Source organism: Perca flavescens, chromosome 22 (genome assembly GCF_004354835.1).
Source record: "Perca flavescens isolate YP-PL-M2 chromosome 22, PFLA_1.0, whole genome shotgun sequence".
Taxonomy (NCBI): domain Eukaryota; kingdom Metazoa; phylum Chordata; class Actinopteri; order Perciformes; family Percidae; genus Perca; species Perca flavescens.
In genome coordinates, this window is record NC_041352.1 from 13,331,720 (window position 1) to 13,358,448 (window position 26,729).

Genomic DNA, 26,729 nt, shown 5'->3' on the forward strand with positions numbered 1-26,729 from the left:
ACTCATCAGTATGGAGCAGGACCATGATAATCTTCCAGTCTTTTGGGAGATGTAAATTGAGCTCTAATATTTTTATAAGACAACCAGTTAATAATGTCGTTGTAAATGGGGGAAAAAGAACCCTCCTGGTGAATTTCATTAGTTGACGGTTTTCCTCCAATGAGAGGACTAAATAAGGACTGTGTCATTGGCTTCCGAGGCTGAAACGTTTGCCGACCCAGCTGCTCACTCATAAGGGAGAGAATTAAAGGCTAAAAATGGAAGCAATTTTCTTCCAAGATTAGCCTCTGAGGAAACTAAGAAAGAGGAGTTTAATGAAGCTTGCACGTCACTAAATTTACCCATTCAGCGGTTTGGCTGTGTATGCTATCGTAATCGTCATTTGGAGTTTAAGTCCTTTAAGTTTTGATTATCATACAGGCCGCAATTACTTTGCAAAAAGAACAGAAGAAGAAGCACAACAACATAAGGAAGAAAAAGAGAGAAAAACACATTTCTAGCACAGTGCAGTAATGATCCACAGAAAAGACAATACTGTGCTGAGAAACATTGCTATATGTTTCTCTACAATTGTCTTTGGACAGATTGAAAGAATGGAAAAAATGGAAACCACTGTGCTGTTTAAGGATTCTCCAATTGTTTACTAAAGAGAGCCATCTACTGGAGAAACACCTATATTAAAATATATTCAAATAAATATACATTTGCATGCTTGTATACATTTATTGTTGTATTTTTCAATTATAATTCTTCATAGATTCTTTGTAAATACAGTGCTTTCAGTCAAACCTACATGGTCCTTGTACCCTAAATCCATAGTCTTTGTTTAGCCATTACTCAGACTCAAACGTTTGGATAAGTAGCTCATTTTCTTGCGAGTCCATTAACTGGCCCACAATACCCTTGGCTCCTGGCTTTTCTAATAAAATGAAGAATGAAGGATTGGCAGTTTGCAACAGCTGATGTGACAGCAAACAGTAGAATGAAGGTCACTGTGATGAAAATGTTTTCTAACACACTTGTAACCTGAAAGTCATACATAGTACACATCGTTCAGTCCTATGGCCAATTTTATGTAATTTGTCAGTGCAGGCGTCCATGAAGTCAGCAATCCAATGTACCGCTATATGGCTTTCATCCATATAGTCATTCAACAGATATTTGGCCATTCAACAGCCCTGACATGGATGGAGTCGGAGAGCATAAGGCCTGTAAAATGTTAAAAATATGACAACACATGGAGTCCTTATGATTTAGACAGTGTCTCTCATCACAGGTTGTTTTTTTTTGTCTCAATTTCAAGTGTGAAGCTTGTGACAAAAAAAAAAAAATCACCTCACATACTGTTGCCCCTCTTTTTTCCCCTCTGGCTCATTTCCCCAAACGATTTTGGATCTAGTGCCAATGCAGTTGGTGATGTGTTTAGAAAAATAAGCATCTTTTCAAGGTGATGATGACCCTCACAGAGAAAAGGAAGGGAAGCCTCTGAAATCCTATTACCCAGAGATATTGTATTGCCACAGCAGTGCTGGCCCAGCAGCACAGCAACTGTTTCCAACAATTGCTCCCACACTAATTCTATTGCTGTTGCCAGACTTGCCCAGGGTGTGGACATTAAACTCAATTGTCATCTAAAAGTGATTGCATAATGGCTGACAATGCAATTGAGGTAATGTGGTGTTCAGGTATAAATGCCACCATAAGAGGAACCAAAACTTGATTTGCGTGAACCATACAAAAGCAAAAAAAAACTTTCATTCCATTTTCACATATAAAGCATGCACACATTTAGCAAATCCAGAATAATCAAGATAATTAAAGGGTAGATGCTTTAAAAATCTTAGTCCCTGCTCAGGGTTGCCGACACAATGGTTTTGGCAAAAGTGAATCCATGTACAACAAAGGAAAATAGCAAATACACCAAATACATGAAAGACGGAACTCTAATGAGAATTATTAGTGATTAAGAATGATTAATAATTAATATATCCGTAATTTGGATACTTTAAGGTAGAACAGATCTGCAAAGTGAGGAAAGCAGCTATGAGGAAGGATGACAAAGATACTATTGAATCTCCTTAATGTGATGTGGGCAACATTTCTGAAAGCCTCCGTGCAACAACCGACTCCTACTACCCTCTTTCCTCCAACAAGGGCACAAGGTTTTTCTGTATACAAAAGTGATTCAATGTAAATGGAGCATCCAATTCGGTACCCCGGTAAAATTATCCTCTTAGAGTGCATGTCTTAATGATTTCTGAGTCACTGAATGTCATAGTGGAGTGGTGTAATACAGTATAAGGCAGGGAGAAAATGTCTGCAATTACCTGGATCACCTCTAAGCTTAGGTTCCTATTTAAACATAGAGTAGACAATAGATACATATTCAATGTGAATACTACTAGGGGGTGAAGACGGTCTACTCAGTTGTCACCATAATAAAGATCCACATCTGTGAGAATGCTTCTGACTTAAAATCCAACAGTTGTTGTCTTTTTCAGATGTATTACGGTGACTAATGCACATGGCTGCATGTCAATGTATTGCATTGATTTGAAAATATGCGTCTTCACTTGCAACAAAAAAACGGAAGTCTTTTGCTGCAATTGCAAATGCAAAACACTACTGTAAATTATTCTTTGTTTAAGTACATTCGAGCAACTTCAAACTGACTTCAGACTCCTTGTATGTGTACACATACTTGGCAAATAAAGCTAATTCCTACTAGTAATAAATCATTCATTCTATTTAAATTAGGCCATTAAAAAAAATAATTCCCATTCTTCTATCTTCATGATGTAAGAAAATGATACAATAATTACTTAATAATTAATATATTAAAACTGTAAGTAGCAAGAGGAAAATAAATGACAGTATTATTAAGTCTAGCAGGAGGACACATTTGTAAACTGAAAAAAAGGTAAGTAAAACTTCAAAGCCAATCATGAATTATTAATGAATTCATTAATGTATTCATTTATTCAGCATTTAAAAACAAAATAATGAAAATGTGTTATCACTGTGGTAAATATATTTTTGAACTGCAACATCTTCTGTATACACAAAATATCACTAAATAAATTCTGGTGGTCTGATATAATGTTTAATTGAAATATTAAAAAGCAAAATCATATTAAGCCTCTGTAATGATTAAAAACCTCAAAACATGTTCCAGAAATACTGCAGGTTCAGTATTCTCTACTGAAATGCTTGTTGACTTTGGAAACAGTCACATAGACAACTAAATTGGTAAGAACAAACTGCTTCTGTTCCTTCATCCATACAAATTTCATCTTCATCTGACCATCTGAGTCCTGATAGTGGATCAGGAAGTGCTCACCATCATAGTCATAGGAGACGGGGGTCTTCTCAAGCTCCATGGAAACAGGAGAGGTGACACACCAGAAGGGTTTCTTGAATTCATCCAGTAGAGTTAGACTCATAATGCAGCAATTCTGGCAAAAAGTTGACAGATAAACAAATGTCAAGACCTCTTTTCTGTGTGGACAATCATTGTGATTTCAGTGGGGTTCTATTAAGTAAATTATGTAGTGTATTACTTCTTAAAAATCTTTATCTTCTGTTATGTTGTCAAAAGTCATGATCAAATGAGAGATAACAACTGTATTCTCCTTAGGCTGGAGATAGATTTTAATAGATCTGTGAGCATTACAATAAAACTAGCATGTGGTATCTCTTTAATTTGCACTTTTAACACTTTCTTTCTTCCTATAACACATAGTGAAACCGTGTGCAAGTAGCCACCAACACATGCTGTACCTCCACTGTGCCCTGCAGGGCCTCACACCTCCAGGGAAGGGTAATGCTGCCAGATAGAGGTGTGTGCCTCGATAAGATTGCCCTGCTAATGGCAGTCAGCTGGATTAGACCGTCAGAGATCTGAGCTGGTCAAAGACAACAACACATGGCAAGTAAGTCTTTACACTATAATAATTAGCACTTTATTGTTAGGTCAATTGATTTGTTAAAAGTCCCATATTATGCTCATTTTCAGGTTCATAATTGTATTTTGGGTTTCTACTAGAACAGGTTTACATGCTTTAATGGTAAAAAAAAACAAACTCATACTGTCTGTGTAAATATACCTGTATTAAAACTCTGTCTGAGACGCTCTGTTTTATTAACTGTCTCTTGAAGCCCTTCTCCTGAAAAACCCTGGACTGCTGTGATTGGTCAATGTTTCCGGGTCTTCCACATCTGTACTCTACGCCTCTGCACCGTCATTGCAGCCAGGGAATGAGTGTAACGGTACTATAGCGGCACTATCTACCTAATATATAGTAAAGTTGTGACATCACAACCATACAAAAGTCCTGACGGCTCATTTAAAGGCATCCTTGCTTAATATTGGCTGTGTGCCTCTCTCTGTGGATTGAGCGTTTTGGTATTTTTACAGTATTTATATAGCACCTCGACCTGCTTTATAATAAAAAAAAGACATGGAAATTTCACTTTTTACAATATGGGACCTTTAAGGCTAAAGATGCATCAAAGTAAAAAGTTTTGTCATTTCAAAAGCATGGTAATCACATGAGATAATGTTACCTCGATTTCGATCTACAAGCAATAACATGATCTTAAATACAAGTAATTTATTGGTGATCATAACTAATCATATTTTTATAACATGCCAAACATGCCACACTATTTAGACTGTGCTAAAAAATGTGCAATAAATATATAAAACATACATATGTCACAGTTGTAAGGCAATCTTGTACAGTATTAGCCTGGTCCTACCAGACTCTCGTACATTTCTTGTACAGAGAGTCTGGCCACTCTCCATTGACAAGTGTTAACTTCCTTGAAGGCGGTACTCTGTTCAAGTTTAAAACTATTGGATCTGCCCAGAGCCACTCTGGATCTGCCATAACTAATCGCTAACGTTTGGTCGTGACGTCGGCTTAGCATCGCTAGCTTAGCTAAGATTGTTCTTGCTCGGGCTTTAACTTCTGGATATTCGGCAGCATTGCAACAACGGACCGAATGGCTTCCCTTGCATCTTTCTCCGCCGCCATTAGTACGGAACCGAAGGTTACCGAACCTCAACGTCATCGTTCTCAGCCACTCCCTCTGTTCGCTGATTGGACGGCCAAATATTTGGCCGGAGAAAACCCAAGAACATACCGCAAACCCAGACGGTGTACTGAAGGAAAATGAAAATTGAGCGGAAGTACATAGGAGGGCGGAGCCAGGCTAGTACAGTATATGTTTCAGTGCAAATATGCAAATGTGAAGGGGATTTATGAGGACATTGTGAAGGATTCACAGAGGACATTGTGCTAGGCAAGGCTGAGAATATAGATGTCCGCGATCCCTATCCTGATGGCCTGAGAAAACGAGCCGTGTTTGAGTCTGTTTGAATTGGACATGTGGCTACAGAGGAATTAGCATTTTCAATATGTTAAAAAGAAAGAAAAAAACAAATTTACATTACCCTTGCTTTGTATTCCTCTAAAAGTTAACGTACATGTGACTAACACCTCTTATTAAAAAGACTAGAGTTTTTAAATGACCCACACAATACAGTAGACATACAGTGACTTCATGAATATGAGCATGAATAATTTACTTCTCTGGCAGAAGAGCTTGGAAAAGCTTTGTGACATGATATTGCATACAGTGCCGTGGAGAACAATGTGTAGTTGGTAACCATGGAGACCATATTCAGGGTCTATGTCATCAAAAGGGGGTTTGATGACTGGCATCACATAGGGACTGGAAGAAGAAAAGAGAAAAGGTAGACAAAACTAAAAACTGTTAGTGAGTGAAGAGAACAGTCAAGAGGTGTGTTACTTCGGTGGACTGTAGCCGTGATGTGCTACAACATTGTATTCCCATACGAAACCAGGAGAGGGGGCTATGTCCACACTATACTCAAGTCCAACACACAATAGGTGTGGCAGTATCAAGAATCCTGTGTAGTCCTGCTGATACGTTGTCTCTCCTCTCAGATGACCAGTGAATCACCTTCAAGACTATACAGCGACTCCAGTAAAAGAAAATCCTAAAAGAAAACCAGCATTTGCACTCTGAGCTTCAACACTAAAGCTACACTGGGTGTGGAACCATTGCTTCTCTGTGTTTGTTGTTGTCTGTGTTGCAGCACAGTGTTGCCAAGTTGCACCACTTGTTTGTGTATGAGAGCATAATAAATACAAGGCAACAAATATTGAGCATTTTTCTTAATTAAGTTTGTGAGTTTTGTGAATAAATGAATAAATAAATATTGTTTACTTATCACATATAATCACATAACTTTGAATTGTTTATTTTTTAGATGCATTGAAAATGTTAACACTGGATGGTTTGGCCCAACAATGTTCCTAACATTTGTGGCTTGTGAACCTATAAAATAATAGCTACTTGGGACCAATCGTCACAGGGATTTAAGAGGCCTAAGAGTTGACAGTATCCAGTATAGGACAAGAAAGACAGCAAAATCTGAAAAAATTTAGACATTTTTGTTTAACATTTTAATCTGTTATTCCTTAATTTTTTTCTTCCTGGGGTACTTTTAGTAGCCCTAAACCCTGTATTGGCAACCACTGATCTAGCCCATTGGTTTTTAATGACTCAATTAAATTCAAACTAAACACTACAAAAGCAAATTCTAAAATGTATTATCCTAAAATGAATTACCCTCTCTCTGTTTAAAGCTCTGCTAATGATTAAATTGAACTGCTTGCAATACAAAAAATAACTGGTGTAACTGGTCCTGACGCATATAAAAATGGGGTACAGTTACATTATCCACTGTGATGGTGCTATACAGGTGCCAGTGATGCGGACGCTTCAAATCTCACCCTGCTGTACATGGTAGATGGGTCACATCAGGGGCATGAAATGAATGGCATCCTTTGAATCTGAGCCCTAACCATCTGATGGTGATACACTGCACGCAATTTAAGCATGTGAATAAAAAGACTGTTCCTGTTCAAGTGCAGCCTACCAAACAGCAGATCCCAGGATGCTTCTTTCCACCAGCCTGTGGAAGTGGAGGGTGAACATGACAAAGGCAACGGAGCACCGGTCCTGCAAAGAGAGCCATCACTTAAATTCTCATCATTTTAAGTCAAAAGGTGTATTTTTTCAGCTACTACAAACAAATAAATAATACATTTTAAAAAAATAGCAGGCAAAGTAATTACCTTCCAGACGCCAATGATGATACCAGGTTGTAGCAGTTTCAGTTCAACCAGTTTGTCCTGGCCAATGACCTGCGCGCTTTTAGTTAGATCCTGCACGTCTAACTTTGCCATGAGGGACCTAAAGCCAGGTCTGACAGAGCAAGCAAAAAAAACTATAGGTTTCACTGAGAGAAAAGAGGAAACAGAGAGTATAGAGATGCTGTCTTACGCCTTCAAGCCGGGGCAGTTGAGGGCTACCCTCCTCACACCGTGGAGTTGAAGGGTGGAAATCTGCTGGTAGTTGGGCAAGCAGCCTCCTCCGCTCCAGCACAGTGTCACAGAAGTCTCGCAGAACTCAGACCAGCTTGGCTCATATGTGCCCTCATGCCCGGACTTATCAGAGACGGTCAGCTCCCAGGTGACGTGGATGCTTCTAGAATAAGATAACACAATGCAGGATTAGAGCAAAGAGATGTGACAGATATTCTGCAATAAAAGCATGTACAATTGTTTATATGCAGTGTAGTATAGTTGGAGAAACTAAATGAAAAGTGAAATTAACAGGGGTCTTACTTTGTAAATTGGGAAATTACTCACTTATTATTCCCTAATAGACACATGAAGACACCAGTGAATTGCAATTGCTGAGCAAAAATCAATCTTCACACATTTATTTGAAGTCAACACAATGCAAATAATTGGGCAGTGTTGACGCTTGCTCTTTAAATCAGGCGAACTATGAGTTTAATGGCTATAAGGTTTCTTTTAATAGCAGCGGGGAGTAGTATGACTCTAGTTAAGCTGTTTTTACTAATGAAATGATATGCGACAAATGAAATGAAACCACAGCTGTTGTGATAAATCTCTTGATCCAATTCTGTCTAAACTGTGATTCAGGTCTGCCCCTAGTGGGATGCAGCCGGTGTCTCGCTGAGGCACCATCCAATATCAATTAAGTGGAGGAACAAAGCTAAAAACTGGAGCAGCGCAGGGGCCCCCAGATGACCCAGGGGATTTTGCTTAGCATTGTCTGTGTGTGTGTGATGTCTTGTGAAATGATTATTACCAAGGTAAATCGCATGCTCCTCGGTGTCTCTAACAGACAAACTCCCCACAGGGAATAGTCTGAGATGATGGGAGGCGGGAGGAAGGGGAAGATGTGTGCGGATAAATGTGTGGGTGTGTGTTGTGGATGGGAAGTTGGGGGGGCTAAGTAATTTATTTCAACAATTCAGACAGCCTCTGCAAAGAACACAATTATTTCTACTTCCCCTCTGTACCACAGCGACTGCCGCAGAACTCAAAATTGAGTGCTGCACAGCCTCAATCAGAGGTTATAAAAACACAGCAGAAACTGCGGTGGAGGCGATGAGGGAGCTTTCCCCTGCGTGCTGGCATCCCCCTGAGCAGGCATCTCGCTCAGACAGAGACCTCCTTTCTCACCTTTAATAAGAAAGTGTCATTATGTGCGATATGAAAAACAAACCAGCGGCTTGAACTGTCCTCTGATCTCTACCCTTGAACTTTCTTGACAGCGAGGGTAGATCTCCAAAGTTTTACTGTTTGCAAACCACAAACAGGGCAGGGGTTCCCATAATGCCTACAGAGCTGCTTTCAATTGTGAAAGCAGCTAGACATCCCAAAGAGATGGCAGATTATGGCATTGGTATACAAAGTATGATCCAGACACCTCCTTTTAGCTGAAATAAAGTAAAGCAGCAAACTGTAAAATATTAAACTAATTGACACAAGGATTCCTAGAGAAATAATGAGATATTTTTCTCACCTCAGTAGCTTAGGGATTGAAATGCTTGAAAATACATGGTAAAACAATTAGCTTAACTCACATATAACGCTGCCATGCCATGCTACTCAAGTGTCTGGTAAGTGAAATTAAGTGCCTGGTACATTTAGCAAATCATACACCTCAGGTACTTTATCTAAGTGGTTTTTCAAAAGCAGTTTTTGCCTCTCTCTGTCTCTTACCTGAGGACATGCTCTGTTTGATTGGGCAGTCCAGTATAGCTGCTGATGAGTCCAAGACGTCTTAAACCATAGTCCATGTCACATTCGGCTACAGTCTTGAAGTGCAGCCACTTCCAGTCGCCCGCATCCCGATCATGCACCGCCACTGTGGCTATCTTCAGCAGCATCTTGTCCCGCATCTCATCTATGCGCTTAGGTTTCCGCCTTTTATTCTTGCCCAACTCTGCTATGTATATCTTGTTCCACAGAGCACTGTATTTATGGTATAGAAAGGTGAGATGTTAATAGACAAATTAAATTATGTGAAATAAGTGTGACATGCTAATTTGTTATAGGTCTGCTATTCTCTTCGCACATGTTCTTGAATGCATATATATTCTTCTGTTATTTGTGTTGGTTGAGAAAAATGATGAACTCTGATAAAGGTTTCATTTCCTGTTAGAGTGCTACTCATAGGTGGAAGATCTTACTAAAGGTATAGTTTAGGTTTCAGGGAAGTTAATATATGATTTTACAGGCCATAAAAGCAAAAATTCACAGCACAAATTACAACCTGTCAGGACATAGAGCTGACCATTGAACATTAGTTTCTGTTCTAAGTATCATTACTCCTGCTAGTTTTAGAGAATCACTACTAGTTTTGCTACTGCCAATAGCAACCATTACAACATTTTGGAGTGAAACAAGGTTAGGTGTCACTAGGGGTGACCCCGAATAGTCGAATATTCGATGCTTCGAGCGAAAGAGCCCGATTTGACTGCAAATCTCACAGTCAAATCTTCGCAAAAGGCGTTCTGAAATGAGGATCATGACATTTTGGCTAGATGGGGGTGGTCAATGTCTGATTTGACATATTACCTGTTTTCACCCAATAAGTTAATATACAGCCTATATAAATAACATATAGCCTACTGCTGTAAATAAAAATTTGAAAAGAAAGAAACTTTTAAACAAATCTGTGATCATGAAAAAAATTATTAAATCAAAAGTGCGTAAAAAATAAATCCAACCGCTCCATGACAGATTTAAGTTTCACTTTTCATGATCCGTGACCGATGGAGAAGCATCTTGGCGGCAGCGATTTAAAGGTCCAGTGTGTAACAAAATCTGTGTTGCCCATTGACTAACTTGTCCTTTTTCATGAATATTTACCCCCACCATCAATTCCAAGTATTCCTTTTGGCTTGAAATTTTACATTTGCATTTGCATGAACTGGGGTAGACACTCCATATTCATGCGCCATCTTGAAATACGTTAGCCAGTAAGGGACATACAGGACATACTGCTCCGCCTTTTGCATTTTCGCTGTCACAGGATAAACTCACAGGTGCTGCTAATGCTGCTAATGGGTATTGTCGCTTCCCAGCCCCGACAAGTTTGAAGAAGGAAACATGGAGGACCACACATATTCAAAATCCAAATTTCAGCAACAGTCTTCACCCAGAAAAAGAAAAAAGGATATTGAAAAGAGCAAGAGACCGGCTTTTTGAAGCGTGAAGGCTACCGAAGCCGTACTTTGAACTGCATGGCGCGAGAGAGTTGATTGCGATATATGATCTCAACGCTAGATGGGAGAAATTCCTACACATTGGACCTTTAAATCTTTAACTGAAAATGTCTGGAAAAAGAAAATCTAAAGTGTAGATTTTGAAAAGGTAAAAGCTGATCCCAAAAAAAGTAAAATAAGTTGTGTTGTCCAAAATAAACCTGCATGAATGAGTCTCTCACATAATAGCTTAATGCTGAGAATACAGAGCTGAAAGTGCTCGTTAACATTAATAACTGTAGTGGATGAACATATTATTGTAACACTGATCGCTGGAATGGCCACTGTGCCATTGTGCCACGGCCAAATACATGAGCACAGCTGTGATCCAGTACGCCACCTACAGCATGATCCGTCCGCCTCAATGATCGCCAGATCCCACACACTAGACAAGCAAGCCGCGGCGTTATATGCCGTGTAAAGCAGAAGCAACGTTTGCGTTTGTGGCAGAAAAACATTATGACAAGAGGATTGTAAAAGAGTAGAAGTAGAGAGCGCGCGCATCAGAAATGTCTGACATTTAATCAGAAATGTCAAACATTCACTGGTTTCAGCTCTAAAGGGAATATTTTAGTTATTTAAGTCTTCTTTGATAGCAAACCGAATATTTTTGGGGTCACCTTTGACGTAGTGAGTGAAGATATTTCACTTACTTTTTCACTAACAAGAAGGGTGCAGTGTTCAGAAATTCCCTGACTTGTAAGCTGTCTTTTACTTACTGTTGGATTGGACTCCTAACATTGTTATGTATTTATTGTACTGCAGTGTTTCCCCTTGGTTTGTGGAAGACTTAGGTGCACATATTTGGCGGTGGGGTTTAAAATGTGATGTTTCTCAATAAAGAAAATATACAATTTGGCATAAATTTGGACAGTTATCATCACCATATATGTATCTAAAACATTGGAAAAGATAGAGCAGATAATAAATTAAAAACACTCAAAAAGCTTAAAAACAAAACTTGTTAAAGAATTACAACTACAACCATTAGATTTGAGAAAAGTCTTTCAGTTTGTTTGATGCTTTTTTTTCAACGTTTTTGGCAGTTTTGCTGCCAAAAAACGGCTCGGTGCTGCACCTAAGACTTATAATAGTAGGGAAAACCCTGGTACTATGTATGTTCCATTAACAAGACCTGGCTGATACTTACTTATCATTAGCAAGCTGATTGAAGAGCTTATTGACGTGGCTGATGCTGAAAAGAGCGGAGGCATCCAGGTATGACAGAATCTTGAAAAGGATCTCAGATGGCAGTCTACAGAGAGAGAGAAAAAAATGGTAATTAGACATCCCTACAAGGAAGTGACACCAGTGTTTTGATGCCACCTTTTGTTCAGCATGCGGTTCTTTAGAGGCACTGGTGTATGAGACAAATGTGCTCTCGACAGGCTACTTGGCAATCATACACTTCTGGCAACAAAATGGAATGACCCGTGTTGGTGCTCTGATTCAGTAGATTTGGTATAAAACAAACATTAACTTCAGGATTCAGGTTTTTGCAAAATGCTCTTACAAGATTTTAATATGAAAATATGCCTAACTCAAAAAAACAACAGAAGAGGGTGTTACATTCTTAAAAGACAACACATCTGCTCAGATAAAAGTGCGGCATCTGAAAAAGACGTGAAGAAGTGATGAATTATAGTGTGAGTGAGATCCATTCTCAAGTCACCAATGTTAGACCTTTTATCTTTCTTGGTATGAGTATGTTTGGATATTGAAAAATGCTGAAAAAAGTTGTGAAAAGATGTTCTCCTTATGATCTGTTATTTAAAAATATTGATCTGGTATGTCTGGTTGCACCTGTCCTGTTTAATTATGTCAATGCCATCCAATTTTAATCTCTTGAGTAAGTAATATATCCGTGTTCAAATTACCTGCCTGGTCAATCACTGACACTTCACTGCATATCAAGCAGCAACTAGATGAAACAACTTCAGGAATGAGACACAGAATAAATAAATCAGATTCAAATCACCTAAATAGTTAACCTCTCATTGATATTGTGAGCCAACATATACAGAGATAATGATTAGAGTATTTTTTGGAAAAGATGGCCAGTAGAGTTGATGACACGCAACCCAAGTCATAAGTTACAGTATGTCCACAATCCAAAATTGGTAGTAAATATTGTATTTTTATACTGTCTGTATGCTTTGTAATATCCACATTATTCATGCTGAATAAACTAGAACTCTAACAAGTAGTCCATTAGGCCTCATCGATTAGGGGATCAACATAAAATGAATCACTTTTGATAATTTACTATGAGTTTAATTCAAATAATGCAACAATATAAAACATTCTCTGTTCCAGCATCTCAAACGTGAGGATTTGCGTTTTGTTTTACTGTGACAGGCATCTTTCCCTTTTTCCTGAGGTTTTGTAGAATTAATCGTAATTGATGAACTAAAAAAGAAACTATTACTTTTTTAGTGGCCGCCCTCATCTAAACTAGGCTACATATTTTTTTCAGGGTAGCTGTCAGTCAAGTGTTTGCATTGTTTTATGAAATGTTCCAGCCAACTGTGACCAATTTCAAAAAGGAAAGATTCATCTGTGCACAGAGGTCTTTAAAAATAATAATACTAGGGCTGTGCACGATTAAAGAAATGCTTAGTCGACTAACACTCATTCAATTGTATCGACTAATCAATTAGTTGATTTAATCGACAGATCTGTAAATCTGAGTTTCTCCGCAAAGAGTCATGCAAAAGCACCACTTTAATTCTTGTGTTTACCAGACATGTGCTCGTACGTTTCTTTGAAATAAGTCATTCAGCATGAAAAAAGCATAAAACATGACTAATGGACTAAAGAAATCTAAGTTGACTAAGACCAAAACGACCGAATCGACTAAGAGGGAGCAGCCCTGAATAATACAGCCTATATAAAATAACAAAATATTACTTTTGGTGTGCATGGTAAAACAGTAACCTTGCTAAATATGAACATGTATCTGCTTTAATTGCATTACACCCTTGTTGTTTGACACAATCACAAAGACAGTTATCGCTAGTGAGGAATTGTATGCTAACGTTACTGTCTGACCTGCCCAACGTTTAATTTTGAACATGTAGTATAAGGTCTTCCACCTGTATTGATTTTTGCTGTGCTTGTATTGTGTGTTGCTGCAAACGGTCTATAAATCATTTTACAATACAGAGCAATAAAGCCTTGACTTGCCACAGGTTCTGAACACTGGCTGGCTGAAGTGTTGAATGTCACGCAGGTGAAAATACGAGCACGCTCTGATAGATTACCTTTCCATAAAGTTCAGAGTGGAAGCTGGAGATGATTTGTCAGCTCTTTTGAACGTCCTCACTGCCCGCACTCTAGAAGTAACTGCTTTTGGTGCCGCCATTTGTTTTACTGGTCTTGACCCCTTTGAGTCAGAAGCGAGATCATTTCTATAGGTAACGTTAGTTGAGGCCATGTTACGAGCCATTTGTTTAAAAACGCTTGCATGCAGGCCACGCGCGGAGTATAACGTGATGATGCTAAATGGACAACCGTTACTATGTAAACTCCGTAAGTTAGTTTAAAAGTCTCTTCTCCTTTTTGGAGCCACTTCTATGTCAAATAATAACTGTGATAGCGTTATATTTCATAACTGTCGGTCCGCGTCCAGTCGCCATGGTGACGTCCGGTCAATCTCCTTCCACGTGCAGATACAAATTTCCGGTGGGAAGTGGCGATATCTGCCTTCAAAATAAAAGCGGATAAACTGTTAATTTGAGTTGACGGACTACAGGCTACAGCAATATGTTAATGCACAGGCTGTGATTTGAATTGTTTTTTTGTTTTTTTAAAGAAGAAGAAGAAAAGATTTCATTCAAATAATGTTGGGCGTTGTTTGCTCGATTGTCATTCAATATCTAGGTCTGATTTCTGATTCCCACTGCGAAACATCAACCAATGTGTCCCTGAGCAAAACATTTAACCCCTAGTTGCTCCAGAGGTGTGCGACCTCTGATAGCAATTGTAAGTCGCTTTGGATAAAAGCGTCAGCTAAATGACATGTAGTAATGTAATATAATTTCTGCAGGATTGCTGTGGTTTGAAAGATTTTGACCCAAATGAGAGGGACTCACAATATTCTAAACAAATTGGTCAAACTCAGGGGCCTAGCACAAAATTCTGGGCCCTGTAGAAAGGCATTTTCTATGGGCCACTCCCCGCATCTACAGCTATTCATTCTAGCATCTTTTTGGGCCCTCCTCACATGAGGGCCCTGGGTAGCCTACTCCGTACCCTTTTTCCCTAGTCCGGCGCCCCCGGTCAAACTCGAACCTGAGTGAATTTCAGTTTCTAGTAGGTGTCAATCTCATGAAGCACTGGATCCTTGATGCAACTTTATTTAGACCATCCCTGCCTTGTAAACACCCACACCTTTAAAACGTCTCACCCCCAATTCGTAATGCAGGCTTTCGGTTTTAAATTTGTAGCCTCATAGCCTAAGGTGAGATAGCTTTTATGACAAAATCAGAGTGATTTTCTCAGACTTGACAAAATTCCTCCAGAGCCACAGAAGACGTTAACAGTTTTAACAGGCTGAGTATTAACAAAAACGACATTAAGGTGCATAGAAAGGTGAAACTACACATGCAACACTGCACAACATGTAACCTATATGTATACAGTATGTAATCTACTGAATGTAATTATACACACACAGTGGTGGAAGAAGAATTCAAATACATTAAAAATGAAACCTCAATGTAAAAATACTCCATTAGGCTACAAGTCCTGCATTCAAAATTCAAGACCCTGGATTTGGACAACCCTTTCGGTAAAGTACAAGTACCTCAGAATTGTACTTAAGAACAGAATATGCATAAATGTAATTGCTAACTTTTCACAACACATACAAAGGCCACGTGTTCACACACATGTGCACACACACACACACACACACACACACACACACACACACACACACACACAGATCATTAGCCTACCTACTGCATATGTCAATGTAGGATATGAGTCATGTATGACACAGTCCACAGGCTTTTTTGATTGTTTCAGCCTGAATTGAAAAAGCTAACGAGGGACTGGAGCTGCAAACCACCTCCAGCTAGAAACCTGCTGCATTTCTTTGTCCTAACAATGTTTGCCTTTTGCCCTTACTGTTTTTTGGCAGCCTAGATAAGTAATTGTGTCACAATGCATTCTGGTAAATAAAGATATCAAAATATGAATAAAAAATGATTCAATGATTGTCATCATCATCATCATCATCATCATCATCATCCTGTTGCAACACAACAGTGTAACGCCTGGTTTCCAAAATACTCACCAAAAGAGATACTTTTGATTATTTTTGAGGGTACATTATGTACATTTTCGGGTTCATACTTGTATTTTGGGTTTCTACTAGAACACGTTTAGATGCTTTAATGTTCAAAAGACATTATTTTCCTCATACTCTCTGTCTGAATATACACCTGTATACATCCTCTGTCTGAAATTCTCAGTTTTAGCACCTGTCTCTCAAGCCATGGGTGGAGATACTCAGATGGGGGGCAGTATATTCCAAAAAGCCTGCATGTGTTTATAGGAAGGGGAGCAAAAATCTGAATGGCTTGTTGAATTTGATCTAGACAGCCCACAACAAACTGATTGGGTTGTCTTATTTCACAATTTGTGGGTTCGTAGGCACTCCAGATACCCAAATGTATGTGCACACACACTGAAAAAGGGATTTTTTTCATTATGTTCCCTTTAACTTAGATAACAAAACTTCAGTTTCAAATGATTTGAATACATTGTTGAGATATGTAGCTATATGGACACACATACATTGCATTGACTTACTGTGATTACCTGCTGACTTAACCATAACCACAATGTGCCAAACCCTAAGTATAAGGGTAAGTAAGTGTAACCCGCTAAAATTTGGTGACCTTGAGGGAACTTTCTTATCCCAAAATGAAACCAATTTTGGTTTATACAATTTGATAGCTCGCACACACACACACACACACACACACACACACACACACACTAATACCAGTTACTGTAAGTTCCAGAAGGCACAGTACAGTCTGCTATAACCTTTCTCTGGGTAAGCAATATAACTCCTCATCAGGGTGTTAGCCCAGCGCTAGCAGGGGAGTAACAGGCAAGATTGATGTTATTTATCTCCTCACACATGCTTAGATAGAGGTCACATCTTACTGATGTAAGACCAGAGAGGCATAAGAAAATTCACTCAGAGGTTTCTTTCAGGGGTGCAGTGAGAGAGAGAAAGCTCTGAACTGAATGAATGCCTTTGACAGACTGACCTCATTTCAGATATGGAGATGCAGATACATTTATAGCTGCACACAAACAGATGGACAGGCAGGCAGATGGATGGACACATATTTGTTATAAAGTGGGCATTTTAAACTTTGTGAAGCATATGGTGGTGTGAGCACTCAGGGTGGACCTTTTAGGATGTTAATCCATAATATTCGTAACAGAAGTATTAAGGATAGGACAAAGTGTAATAGGTGGACTCTTCATTTTGACAGCAAGATCACTAACAAATGAAGCCTACATTAAGCAAAACCAAATCTAAATCATTAGATTAATTATGTTAATACAAATACTGTAGTTTGTCCAAAAAAAGCCCCAACCCAGACTGAAGTCCTTTTCTTTGCAAAAGCAGATGGCTCGCTTTAAGACCTATCCCATAATCGACCTCCCTGTTCCTGGAAGCCAGTAGGCTCTGCTAGCTGTCAGGGAAAATAACCATAACACTGATGTCAGTCTAGCCGATCAGCTTGCCTGATGGAAGTGAAGTCCCTTTTAGGGCAACGGCACCCCCTGGTACGGCAATACCATGTAGGCCACATCCCTTTCCCTTGCATGTCCCCCCGTACTTGACATTTGAAGTTTTCTGTAGCTGTGTGTCCTTCTGAAGGCCTGGGGTCAGCTGTGGCTCTTGGATACCTGATGTCACTCTTCCGCATGGTTTGTCAGTTAGCTCTGACAGTGCAATGTTTGTCAAATGGGGCTGAGAAAAGGGGGAAGGATCATGATGATTAAGTCTAAAATAATGTCTTCTCTGTGTACTGCAAGTTGTGGATCATTATATGAGGACGTTGCATTTATGGAAGCTTCATATTCTGCATTTGTGTCAATGCTTTTAATGCTTATTCATAGTGACATTCTTAAGTAAAATATTTGATTTTGTCCTCTCAGCCTATCCATTTGCTTGCATGCATTCAAAATACGGCTTTAATGAATTATGTTGAAGGAAATGCAGACTTTTCCTCCCACTATTTACTTGAGCCGATGAAGACAGTCTATACAGTGCCTTCTCTTGCAGATATGAGTGCCATCATGCATAATGCAGCCAGTTAGCTTATCTTCACACAGGGAAAATGACAGCTCATTAAAGGTCTAATGTGAGGGTTCACCACTTATGAAGCCCACTCTCAGACTCTTCAGAGGTATGGAGCACTGATAGGCCCCCTCTACAGGGCTCTTCAAAGGATGACGACATGTCATGGATTGAAAAGAAAGGCCAAGGGTTGTACAGAGCGGCGCAGGACATTCACTGTGAAGTGGGCGCTTTATCAAGTGTCACCTTCTTTCAACTTGCTTATGTGGTGTTTGTTAAATGTGACGTGTATGCAAAATTATATTTCTAATATGCGAGAACACACCAAGCAATATAACATGCAATCCAGATACCACACACGTTTGATATTTTAATGAATGTTATACTTTGATTTCACTGATAAGCATTCTGCAGAAGTCAAATCCGCCACTGGATGGCACACAAGTATCTTTATTGGACTCATATACTCATATATATATATATATATATATTGGCTTGTTTAAGTCTTAAATTAGTAACATACTGTATACATGTATGCTGAATGTACCATGCAACAACAAGGTTATCCGCTGCAATCCACTTCATTCCGGATTAATCAGGGAGAGACATGAGAATCCCACAGCATTTAAACGACAGACATTAAGAGCAAGTGATCTCTGCCGTCCCGAGGGGCCCTTGAGCTCACAACATCGGACTGATTATTATGTAAACAAAGCTATCAGTTCACGCATGTGCTCTTAATCGCGGGATACTTCTGAGAAGTCTTGTTGCAGTGGCTACACACAAAGAATGGGCGTGAGGTGTCCCTCGAAAGGGAGCCCAGAGACTCTTGCTTTTTCAGCAGCAGCGATCTGAGCGCTCAGTTCACAGTCTGCGAGAGACAGAGAGCATACCAGTAGGATGGATTGCACAGGTAGGTCGTGATTTACCTTTTCTCAACACAAATGGCTGCAAAGTGCTTGTTAAACCATAATTACCAATTAGAACGAGGAGAAAAGATAACTGTAACATAATTTATGTGTTACATTAATGTGTTGCAACGTGTTGTGGCGCACAGTTATATGAAACAATCCACAGTAGCAAAAATAGTTGGTTTGGAAATTTGTATTAATACAAATCAACAAAAAAAACGCGATTTTTAGATTGTGGTATTTATTGACAGCGACTGCCTTTATTTTACGCACGATAGCATTTTTACGCACATAGAATATACTCAAGTTTAATGACTAAACTATATGAAATTGTTTTCCTACTGCTGTCTGATATGAACATTCTCACTTTGTCTCTTAAATCATCAGGATTTACAACAACAGTTGTCTGAACACTCTCCCAAAGTCAACTAAGACGCCGAGGAGGGAGGGGAGTCTCAGCCGGAGAGAGTCTGAGTGCGTCTGTGAGTCAGAGGGTGTTTGGGAGAGTAAGGGAGCATCACAGATAGGGGAAGAGAGAGAGAGGATAAGAGAAAGGAGTAAGTCTGGACCAGGTGATCGAGTACTAACAAACCTCCAAGGGGCTGCCGGGTTGTATCAGTGTGCACGGGATCAGCGATCCGACAATGGTGCCCGCGCGCTGCCCGGGACCCTGTGCCATACTGGCACTAGTCCTCCTGTTGGGATGCGACGTGGCTTTCTGCCTCGGTCAGAACGAGTCGGAGCCCATCGTCCTCGAAGGGAAGTGTCTTGTGGTGTGCGACTCAAACCCTTCTTCGGACGGAGCGGTCACCTCCTCACTTGGCATATCAGTCCGCTCCGCTGGGGCAAAGGTGGCTTTTTCCGCCGTGCGTGGAACCAACCATGAGCCGTCAGATATGAGCAACACGTCTATGACCATCTACTTTGACCAGGTCAGATGTTTACTGAATTTAGCACTTACACTGTACAGCAAAAGTCGATTATTAATCAGATATGGGCCAATATCATAGCTCCATTGCCATTTTCTCTTTTTTTCTTTACAATATATACCATGAAAAATATATATGCAGAACTTCTTTCAGGTCATGTTTCATTGATTTCTTTTCCGCTCTGTGTGATCAGAGCCCTACATATCTTTAACCTATAACACAATGCTTTCCTTTGAAAATGGTTAGTTTAATGTTGTGCGTAATTGGCGTGATTCAGAAGATGCGCTGCCACACGAGGGATCACCCATGCAGGATCATTGATCACATGTGCGTCTTAGGCCTCGGCCGAAATTACATGTGCATTGTGTTGCTTTTGCTCGGATGTTCCACTAAGTTGTCACGGCTGAGGTCTTTGGACAGCGGCCTGTTATACTCATCAAATTGGGACCCATCCCAAACTGCGAGTGTGCAGCCTTAAACCATTTGGCATACCAGAACCAGAGTATGACTGATGACTCTCTGTAGTCGCTATGCGTGGCAGAGACGAACAATACATTACTTCAAAATCAGCTGTTGTGTTAAGTGAAGCATGCAGATTGGGGAGGGGGGAGATAAAGCGCTGTCTCATTTTGCGCCCTTCTTGGTCACAGGTTTTAGTGAACATCGGCAACCATTTCGATCTCAAAGCAAGTGTTTTCCAGGCTCCAAGGAGGGGGATATATAGTTTCAGCTTTCACGTGGTGAAGGTCTACAACAGACAAACCATACAGGTGAGCAATTACGAAACAGTTGGTCTGCGTTTAGCATTTAATAGATGGCATTTCTGTACACCGAGAGAACTGAGCGCGAGACTAAACTCTCCCCTCTCCTGCAGGTGAACCTGATGCAGAATGATTATCCGGTTATATCAGCATTCGCCGGTGACCAGGACGTTACGAGAGAGGCTGCAAGCAACGGAGTACTGCTGATGGTTGAACGGGAGGACCGCGTCTCTCTGAAGCTGGAACGGGGCACCTTAATGGGCGGATGGAAATACTCCACCTTCTCAGGCTTTCTAGTCTTTCCTCTATAATCTAATCTGCGATGATCCACGTCGCACGGGATTCTGCTTAGGTTGAGGAACAAAAAGAAAAAAACAAAAAAAAAAACATGCCATTTATTTTCAACTTAAATAACTGTCTGCCAAGGAAGCCGACGAATATCTGTATACCTACACTCGTCCACTATCTAGTCAAATATGAACGTTTCCTTGGAGTTTCATATATTCATCAGTCAACTTCACGCAATCTGGATGATTAAACGTATTAATCGGCCAGTGGCGTGCGCTTGTCGGGAATGTGGATTTTTTTTCTTGCTTGGAAAACAAACTTTGCCAAGAGACAAACGTGTGTACCTGGGCAAAATGGACAAGGGAGAAGATGATGAGTGGAAGAACTGACGTCCTGGACAGGCCGAGTGTGTTATGCTCTATTTTATGTTTGTATAGCCTTAAAGAATATATGGTTTCCGTTCAAGTGAAGTATGTGGAAATATGGACAACCTGAGAAGAAGTGCTTTCACGCCCAAGGCATTTTTTTTGCACGAATGGAAGTTTTTACTTTTACTGTTTTGTGCTGTCAATGGTGTTGCGTTTGGATGCTGAACATATTGAAAATAAGCCAAAAGGCCGCCGACAAGTTTATTAAAAGAGAAAAAAGGCGACATATTTCAGCCACCAGAGACGACTAAGAGCCTTTTTATTAAAGAATACTTATATAATTTACAAAGTACATATTCACATTATTGTGTGTTCTACATTTCGGAATCTGCGTAGCTTTGACTGATTTAATGTTCAGTGACGTTGCTCACCAAATGTACATTGTGGAAATAATAGACGAATCCTATGTCCCGCTTAATAAAATATATTGTATTGTATAGGCTAAGCGCATTTATCACTTTTTATTTACATGACTTTGCACTTTAAGACAACAGGGGGACAATTATTATTATTCGAAGTGAGAGAGTTAGTTTAGACCAAACCAAAGGCCTCAGGAGGAAACAGTGTGACCAGCTCGCTTTAGTCGCTGTCCGCGGTGCTGAAATTTACAGTTAGACTCCTCATTAAAAAAGTCTCGCAGCAGCACTTGTTACACGCTAAGAAATACATCTATCTTTTTTTTCATAAGATAAACGACTAGACATGCAAATATAGTTTTTAAGAAAAGCATTGGTGGAACGGAAATACTGAGCATCAACTTGCAACACAATACACAGGAGCGCCTGTACACAGCGCAGGACGGATAGAAACGGAAAAGAAACGCTTCCTGTTATAGAGCATAAACGCACCCCGAATTAAAAAAAAAACATACATTTTGATGGAAAATCGCACGTGTTGGAGGCTTGAGGATGGTGTGATAAAAGAAGGCAAAACTAGTCTACACTGTAGTTTAACAAGCGCAAAGAGTCCCCACCCCTGTGGTGTACTTTTTTCCTATCACATAGTTGGATGCCATCTTGTTTGAAAATCATAGTTTTTGGATAATTACACACACACACGCACACACACACACACAACTTCTCTCACTCCCTCCTCTCTCTCTCTCTCTCTCTCTCTCTCTCTCTCAAACACACACACACAGACGCCCCCCCCAAACTAAATTCAAGGCCACCTCTAAATCTGAATCAAAGAAAAGAAGTGACTTGTGCCAGAATCTTTTAATGAATAATTGTTTTAATACTATCCTGAAATCAGATAATACAACACACAGTTGAAGAGAAACATGTTAATTTAGAGCAACGTGTCAACAATAATATATTCAACTGTCCTATTTTAATATTGCAACTTGGGTTACAAGTCTTAACCCTGTAAAGCCTGACCCATCAAAAAAATAGTCAGAAAATTCAATTTTTTTGGAACTGAGATGTTTATTAAACATTTTAACAAAATCCCCAAAAAAACTTTTGCCATATCATTAGGTTTATGATATATTTTTTGTATCACATTTGATACATTGGGCGTTTTGGGCAAATTTATGCTCACAAAATGGTACAAAAACAAATTTTGCCTATAACACAAAAAGGTACAAAAACACATTTTGCCTTAACATACTGAACTGAAGTCTGAGAAAGATATTCTGTGGTAAACATGCCAAATGTAAAAAAAAAATATTAGGGACACTTGCTGCTTTTATGATGCATGGTGATGTGGTGAGTTCGGGACAATTGAGGTATGGACTGAACAAAAGCAAAAGTACGCTGCAACTCAATATCAGAAAGAAGTCCCTACTATTTTGTACAATTATGTAAGTTGCAGTTTAGTTGTCTTTAATTATAAGGTCAAGATACTCAAGCGTATCTCTCTGATGTGAATTTATTGGGTCAAGGGTCAAACTGTGTTGCTTTAGCTTAGTTTTGAAAAAAAAATTTGACCCATTTTTAGTGCTGTGAAGGCAAGCACTGTTGTATTATAAAAGCTGCTGTGTTAACTCTGGGGTCACTTTTAAACTTCCTGTATGGAATAAGGGCTTTTGTGTGCTTGCAAACCGGTCCTTACTAAAACAGGGGCATCTGTAGGAGGAGATTTGGGGAAAAAAACAACAAAAGAATAGTCACTGATAAATACAAAACATGGCTTCTTAATTACTTTGCATAAGACAAAAGAGGATACACTGCAGACATTGTGAATATTGCTTTGAAAACAATGTGTTGCTTTAGTCAATCAAACCAGTTGAAACAGCCAAAGAGTTGAGGTTGTAAAGTTTTTCTTTTTTTAATTCAACAAGATTCTTGAGTGACTTAACCCTTTGGTTGGCTAAACATCAGGAAAATAAAATAAAACCAGCATGACATTGGCTGAAAAAAAAAGTAGTTTATGAGCAATGGAGCCAGAAGAGTTAAGAGCCTTATTGCAACACTTTAAAATAATCCTTAGGTTGTTGAAACACATTCAACCATTGCACTGTGTCAAACACAAACATAAGAAAACATAGAAGTGATTGTTTGTTCATGTGGGATAAGAATGAAATCCCAGAGCTTCTGGGCTCAGAAAACATTTGCATTTATAACTGATGATATCATACATGTGAACATCTGGAAACTTGAGATTGCAGGCTTGCTTCTTCTGTGTGGCTATTTGCTTAATTTGACGGTATATAGATACACCTTCATCTTGTGAGTAACAGAACACAACAGCTGAGAACAAAGGAAAAACCTGCCGATAGCCTGCTGATGCCAGTAATAGGGCTGCACAAGTCAGTGGAAACTGAGTGATTAGGAGATTGTGTTCAACGGGTCTATAAAGTGCTAATTGTGCCCATATTGGAATGAAAAGTCTGTTTCCAAATGATTTCCTGAGGTAATTAAGATAGCAGTCAAACACATACTCGGTGCACACAGCAAATGAGAAATTCAAACAAAAACACTTTGGTTATCGCCTACTATCAAATAAGAGTAAATGTAGTCCATCATGTAAAAATATATAACTTCCATAGATTGGGTTATGAAAGTGCAAGATGAGAGATGTTCGTTGAGATCTTTATGTTAAATCTAAAAAAATAAATATTTTTTGCACCTTGATCGGCACATTGTATCCAAATGTATAAAATTTACCATTATTCCTCCAGTTTACTAAGCCCATCTGGTAGTTTTTATTTGTAGTGAAAGTAGAGTCACCTACGTTTCCAGCCATGTTGGAGTGTAACATTTCTCCACCCCAAAGTACAATCAGTCTTCAAATTTGGGGTCCATTTTTATTTATGGAAGCACAGATGGTATTCCACTGTGCCTTGTAGGCCACACGCCATTGACAAGCCATGAACTCATATGACCTTTTTGCTTTTTAAAGCATTATTTGTTCTTCTTGGTCTCTTTAAATGTTTTCTTTCCTCATGATAGACATCTTTTGAGGATTGGTCCTTTTAATTTGTATGACTCTAGGACACAGCACATGCAGTAAGATCACAGGCTGGCTACAACGTAGGTCCCCCGCAGCAGTGAGGTGCCGCAGTAGTCTTTGCATTGGAGTCTATAGTAAATTATGTAATAGACTTATCAGAGGAAAGTCATCATTAGTGTGTAAACACCAACGCAGGCTACACATTTACACTTATAAGCATTATGCACAAGCACGCAAGCACATCACAGTAAGTGTAATTCCAGCTCATTCAGCCTTGAACAAACTGGCTCATATTTGTAAATTTCTAAACTTATCTTCAATCCACTGCAGAAAAAAATGGAACATTAAAACCATTTTAGCATTTAGAATTTGTTGTTGGTGTTGATCTGAAAGCTGTCCTCTGAAGATCAAGACAGCTTTGACATTCATTTCAGCTCCTCCTGCGGTTTCTAAACATGTAATTCAATTGCCTTTGCATATCTGCAGTGGGTGATTTGTTCAGTTTTAATAAGGATGATAGTTGGCAGGTTAATTGTCATCCTTTCTGGGTTTTTTTTGTTTGTTTTTTACACATTAAGAAAAATGTATCATTTGTGTAAACAAGATAAATGCCACCCTCGTCTTCCTCCTCGCATCAAACATCACTGCAATTCATTTATTTATTTGTAGTAAATAACAAAGTCTTCTATTTTAGCATCAAGCAAGAGCAGGGTTTAATTTGTACCTTTTCTATTCCAATAGTTATTCATAATCTTGCTTTCTGTGGCACAAACCAATTTACAATTTCCGCTCTTCATCCACCCTGACATCAGCACCATTTGTTTTATAAAGTTGCTATTAGCTTCATACCAATGATAATTTCCTCACACGTCAAAAATGTTATATGTTGTCTCATATTCAGTGCTAAATAGGTCTAAATCAACGTTTCTAAATTAGATTTGTTGTATTATATTTTTCATAGCGTCGGTAGTATAAAGAAATTGGTGCTTTCACCTTGAAACATCCACTTGTCTGAAGAGTTCCGTCTTCACAGATACCAGTAAAAGCACACACTGAGGATAAACTTGACCTCAACTAAAGAGGTTTCTTTTCTGTAGCGGTGAGAAGCTGTCTGCGTCAGATCCAACATTTACTTTTCATTCAGACTCGAGGTCAAGAAAACATGTTGATACTGTCAGCACACTGCAAGACCTTTGAGAAATAGTTTCCTGATCTAGCTTAAATCCAAACCTGTAATTTAAGAGCAGAGGAGTTGAGCACTGCTTCACTCACTTCCTCTCACAGCCACGGAAGAAAAAGTAACGAGAAGCAACAATTATCAAGTAATTATCTCAAAATGTGCATTTTCACCGGCTGATCTGTTCAACTAATGAAGCAAAGTTTGATGCAATATTTGTGTTTGGATATTTCATCAATTTCTATAGCTCTCTTCTTTTCAGTGTGTGAACGTGCATTGTATATTTTCTCAAGACACACAGTGCCAAAGGAGAGAGACCCTAACAAGATTTTCAACCTTTCCTTTTGATTGCAGATGGGCTAAATACATTGGTATGCATGAGATGAAAAAAGTCTCAGAAAAGGTGTCTTTTGCCATAGACTCATTTTCTCCCAGTCCTTTCCCTGTTAGGGCTGAAATTGCCTTAAGTGTGATTGTGTGTGAATAAGCCTTTCACAGCATTATTTTTATTCAAGCTGTTCCCAGGCAAACCTACAGGCCCTTCCTTTTGGGTCTGAAATGACACTTAGGGGCCCGCTCAATCGAATATCTAATGTGGCTGCAAGTTAAAAAAGAAGTGCATACTGAATGTCAGAATTTATCACCACTTTTAATGGTCCAGACCTCTTAATATCATCTTTAAAACCTTTTTCCATAGGCTTCCTTCCAAATGAGCCCTGCTAATTTCACGGGCCATGGTAATGGCGGCATTTTGTCTGCAAAGTATGGAGACATAAAACCACCTGTGCCCTCTTCTACCAGGCAGTAACACCAAATTAA

At 39.3% G+C, this 26,729-nt stretch overlaps 2 protein-coding genes across 2 annotated transcripts; one reads left to right on the top strand and one right to left on the bottom strand.

Moving 5' to 3' along the window:
- Positions 1-3,038: 3,038 nt before the first annotated feature.
- Positions 3,039-14,337, bottom strand: fbxo15 (F-box protein 15). Its single transcript, XM_028569422.1, has 9 exons — positions 13,948-14,337; positions 11,835-11,939; positions 9,138-9,389; positions 7,381-7,584; positions 7,173-7,302; positions 6,974-7,056; positions 5,594-5,739; positions 3,781-3,905; positions 3,039-3,455 (listed from the first exon to the last, which is right to left on the bottom strand). The coding sequence occupies exons 1-9, from the start codon at positions 14,130-14,132 to the stop codon at positions 3,189-3,191; spliced, it is 1,497 nt and encodes a 498-aa protein (XP_028425223.1). The 5' UTR covers positions 14,133-14,337; the 3' UTR covers positions 3,039-3,188.
- Positions 14,338-18,864: 4,527 nt separating this feature from the next.
- Positions 18,865-21,778, top strand: cbln2b (cerebellin 2b precursor). Its single transcript, XM_028569423.1, has 4 exons — positions 18,865-18,933; positions 19,319-19,863; positions 20,511-20,630; positions 20,735-21,778. Exons 2-4 carry the CDS (start codon positions 19,576-19,578, stop codon positions 20,930-20,932), a joined length of 606 nt encoding a protein of 201 aa, XP_028425224.1. The 5' UTR covers positions 18,865-18,933; positions 19,319-19,575; the 3' UTR covers positions 20,933-21,778.
- The last annotated feature ends 4,951 nt before the right edge of the window (positions 21,779-26,729 follow it).

Excerpts from the sequence above, each read along its gene's own strand:
- fbxo15 (XM_028569422.1), bottom strand. The coding sequence starts at position 14,132 with ATGGCTCGTAACATGGCCTCAACTAACGTTACCTATAGAAATGATCTC. Across the intron at positions 9,390-11,834 it reads AATCAGCTTGCTAATGATAA|TGCTCTGTGGAACAAGATAT; the intron begins GTAAGTATCAGC and ends CCATAAATACAG. Across the intron at positions 3,906-5,593 it reads CAAGCTCTTCTGCCAGAGAA|CTCAGATCTCTGACGGTCTA; the intron begins GTAAATTATTCA and ends GTCTTTGACCAG.
- cbln2b (XM_028569423.1), top strand. The coding sequence starts at position 19,576 with ATGGTGCCCGCGCGCTGCCCGGGACCCTGTGCCATACTGGCACTAGTC. Across the intron at positions 19,864-20,510 it reads TGACCATCTACTTTGACCAG|GTTTTAGTGAACATCGGCAA; the intron begins GTCAGATGTTTA and ends TCTTGGTCACAG. Across the intron at positions 20,631-20,734 it reads ACAACAGACAAACCATACAG|GTGAACCTGATGCAGAATGA; the intron begins GTGAGCAATTAC and ends CCTCTCCTGCAG.